Source organism: Meleagris gallopavo, chromosome 19, assembly GCF_000146605.3.
Source record: "Meleagris gallopavo isolate NT-WF06-2002-E0010 breed Aviagen turkey brand Nicholas breeding stock chromosome 19, Turkey_5.1, whole genome shotgun sequence".
NCBI classification, from domain to species: Eukaryota; Metazoa; Chordata; class Aves; order Galliformes; family Phasianidae; genus Meleagris; species Meleagris gallopavo.
In genome coordinates this window covers 7,957,826-7,961,743 of record NC_015029.2, presented here as the reverse complement: position 1 = coordinate 7,961,743, position 3,918 = coordinate 7,957,826, and the positions used below count along the sequence as shown (strand labels likewise).

Here is a 3,918-nt window from a genome sequence, read left to right as displayed (position 1 = left end):
AAAGCAGTGACAGGCAGAGGGGTCGGAGCCTCACCTCGCACAACCCCACTGCTTCCCATCAGCATCAGCGTGCTGCAGGTGCAAGCAGTGAGCTGGGAGCAGCGCGCAGAGCAGCGCATCTGCACGTCCTGCTGCAGCCCACTTCAGAGCGGGCCCACGGCGCTGTAATTAGGGATAAAAATACTTTGGCTTTTGTTTAACATCTCCTCGAGTTGAGCGTTTCTCCGATCAGATGTTAGGAACCTCATTGAGCCTCAGCAGCTCCGCATCCGGAGCAATGGGTGGAATCGGGCACTTTGCTGCGGCGCTGCCACCGCGGAGCTCCAGGTGTGCACCCGTCCTCCTGCTCCTCTGCAGCTCCTTCCCCGCATCCCAGGGATTTTCCTCAGGTTCACGCTGCAGATTCCCAGCACTAAACAAGGCTGCTTCCCGCTCCTCTCCTCCCAGCAAAGCCCTTTGCCAAGGTCACAGTGCACATCTCACAGCCCAGCTGCGGGGATCGCTTCTGAACCCCGAATAGGGCCGGATGTGAGCAAACAAGCACGAATTCGGGGCTCAGTGCTAAGCTCTGGGCAACGCTGCCGTCAGGGCCAACCCAGCACTGCAGGGTGGGGGCAAAGCGTAGAAATAGGGGGAGGAAAAAAAAGAAATGCCTGAAATCCGGGGCTCGATGTGCCGCGCTCTCCTTCGCTTTGTTTTTGTTTTTCCAAACGGGGCTCCTGGAAACCCTGGCAATCTGTCTGAAGCGGCTGCCCCCTCCCCCCAACCTTTGTGAGGCTGCAGGAGCTCCATGCCAGCAGTGGGATTAGCCGGCTCGCTCTCTTCCATCTTACAGTTTTATTATTCTGCACCTTTTGAGGGTACGGTTTATCCTGAGTAATTAAAACACAGTTAGCTCTACAAGTTCCGACTATAATGGAATAGCTTAGGTTTTATTTTTTTTTTAATTCTCTTTTTTTGTGTGCCCCGTTTTCCAGGAAGCCCGATACCAGAGCTGGCTTCATTAAGACAGGAAACTCCCTCGAAACGTGCGGCTGCGGAAGAGAGATTTTAGCAGAAATTGAGGGCAGCGCAGCCCTGCATGGGGCACAGCTCCATCCTAAGAGCCACCCCAGAAAGCAGCACAGCCTCCCTCCACCATGACGTCCCGCTGCACACACACCAAAAGGCTCAGGGATGCCCAGGGATGCTCCCAGGCCTCGGAGCATCGCTCAGAGCTGCTTGGCACAGGATTCACCCTGCCCCAGGCTCCCGGCAGCTTGCAGGATGGGTTTTGTTCTGCTGCTCTCTATGCACTGGCCCCATGACGGCGAAAGGCAAACACGGCACACAAGGCTATAATCCCATTTCTCTGAAGAATAATGCTCCGAGCGCTCAGCGCTGAGGACAAGCCCATATTACTCGCTGCATGCTCCACAGTGAGAAAACACAAAACAAAATAAAAACAAACCCGGCGTGGAGGAAAGCAGCCTGAATTCGGCTCAGCTTGAGGGCAGGCTGCTGGCACAGCCCTGTGCATGCACAGAGCCTGTCCCCGACCCCTGGCGCTGCGGTGGGGACACAGCAGAGAGGTTTAGAGGGTCCTTCACTAGGCAAATATTTCTGACAGTGGAACAGCATCACTACTGTGAGGAGTCATGGATGTGGTTGCTTCCATACAGCAATAAAATGGTGTCAGTGGGACTCAAAGTGCTTTTCCCTGCTTGACTCCAGTGCACCAGGCAGGCCTGGCAGAGGAGTGGCTGTTAGTGCAGGTAGTTGGATAGCAGTCCTCCTGCGCTCCTTGCCACAGCTGTTCCCATCCAACATCTCTGGGCATGATTTACGTGATGACGTTTGGAGGAAGGGACACAAGCATGTTGCACCGCGTGTTTCAAAAGACTGGGATGAGGGGAAGGCGCCTCACACAGCCCAGAAGGTGACCCACGGCACCGGAGGACACGTGACACACTTGGAGGTGGCCACTGCCCACGGGATGTCCCAGCGCCAGGCTGTCTGCAAACCAGCAAAGCCACAGAGCCACCAGCTCCCCAACCAGCCCCAACCCAGTGCAGAAGGACCGAGCAAAACCTCGCGGAGAGCGGAAAACCAAAGGACAGAGCGCGCTCCTTACCAGAATAGCCTCCCGAGGACTTGATGTACATCTGCCCGTACTGCTCCTCCACCATGGTGTCGTACGCCTCGTCGTCCTCCTCATCCTCCTCGTTGTGGTAGGACGTGGGGCTGTCGGTGGTGGGGATGCTGCTGGCGCCGGGGCTGGTGCGTTCCCCCTGCGAGTACTGCACCTGCTGCACGGTGGGCAGGAGGGAGGCCAGGTTGGGCACCCCATAGTAGGAGACACGCGACAGCTTCAGCGGGCCGGCAGCAGGGCCCGCTCCTGCAGGGCCATCACGTGCGCCCGGCTCCAGGGGCCGCTTGGCGGGCAGGCCCGGCACGGCGGCCGGCGGCAGCTCCAGGCTCTCGTGCTTGACCCGGGTGAGGAGCGGGATGGGCATGGAGGGGGACATGACGTAGGGCGCAGAGGCTGACTGCAGCTGGTTGCAGGGGCTCTGCGGCTCTGAGGAGGGGTCTTCGATCATGGCGGTCTGAGAGTCACAGTGGGGCGAGCTCACCTTGAACATCAAGTCTGTCCCCTTCTCCACGATGTGCTGGATCTGCAGGAAGCCCGCCGTGTACATCACCACCAGCTGCTCGCTGGCCGCCATGGTGAGCTTGCCAGTGTAGCAAAAGGAGAGGATCTGCTGGAAGCAAGCAGGGGGCACCGTCCCCGGCAGCTCAAAGGCATTTTTGCTGTTCCCGCTGAACAAGTCTCGGAAGTAGAGGCTGCTGGCAGCCAGCACGGCACGGTGTGCCTTGAAGGCCTGGCCCTTCACCACGATGGAGACATCGCAGTACAGCCCCAGCAGGCGCTGCTCGTTCAGGCAGCCCAGCACGGTGTTCCCAAAGTTGGGAATCTCTATGTGCAACATCTGCGACATGGCTCAGGATCCGCCGGAGCTCCTCAGGCATTCAATGCAGGGGTATCCAAAGTAGGGCACATCTGAAAAAGGGAGAAGGCAGGGAGAGAGGAACAGTGTTTTCAGACAGCTCGGAGGCACACGATAACACCGAAGGCTCCAAGCCGTGGTTGGAGCCAAGGCAGCAAAACAGTTCCTTATAAAATCGCTTATCAACGCTCTTAAACAACGCTCATGGAGGATAGCGAGGGATGTTCCAAAACTCAAACATTTCCTTAAAGTTGCGGTCTGTTTAAATAAACCCCACTGATTTATTCCCCCGGGGGTTTACTTTATACAGCAAAATGTGACCCATAATGGGAGAAGAGAGCACAGCAAAGCGCACAGAGAGCAGACAGACCTTGGGCAGCGTTATATAAGGAGCACCACCACCACCGGCGGCTACACTGAAACTATAGAAAAGACATTTAGAAAGCAAAGTGCCATTTTGCCCGAGATAAAGGCAGGATTCCGTCAGTGCTCCCATCTCAAAGCACTTTCTAAAGCAACCTTCACTTCTGCACCAGAAAGAGGAAGCATTTCAACAGTTAAACCCTTTCTCAACAGAATGAGCCCCGAACAAAACACCGCTTATCTCACACACTGCGGCACGCTGGGTGCTGCCGGGGCGCAGACCCCACAGCACAGCCCAGGGTGGGGGTCCCGGCCCGGCCAGACCAGGGCAGCCCCCCCTGCAGTACCTCGGGGCTGCTCACATCCTCAATAAACGTGATGGGAGCGTGGAGCCGGCGCGCAAAGCTGAGGTGCTCAGCATCAGTGCCTCCTGTGCACCACAACTCCGGCAAAGCAAAGCACTGCGCATTCAGCAGCTCACAGCCAGAGCCCAGGACCCCCCCCGCCCCCACCCGGTCCGTACTGCGACGCGACGTCCGGCCCGTCGAGAACGTCGCCGAACGGACGA

General features: G+C 57.6%; 1 protein-coding gene across 3 annotated transcripts in view; it reads right to left on the bottom strand.

Annotated features, from left to right (window-relative positions):
* NACC2 (NACC family member 2) overlaps nucleotides 1–3,918 on the bottom strand; it is a 15,303-nt gene that overhangs the window by 5,631 nt on the left and 5,754 nt on the right. For all 3 annotated transcript variants that reach the window (XM_010721018.3, XM_010721019.3, XM_010721017.3), the window contains exon 2: nucleotides 2,114–3,040. In XM_010721018.3, the coding sequence (XP_010719320.1) occupies nucleotides 2,114–2,978 (865 nt within the window). In that variant the 5' untranslated portion in view covers nucleotides 2,979–3,040. The remainder of the gene's footprint in view (nucleotides 1–2,113; nucleotides 3,041–3,918) is intronic.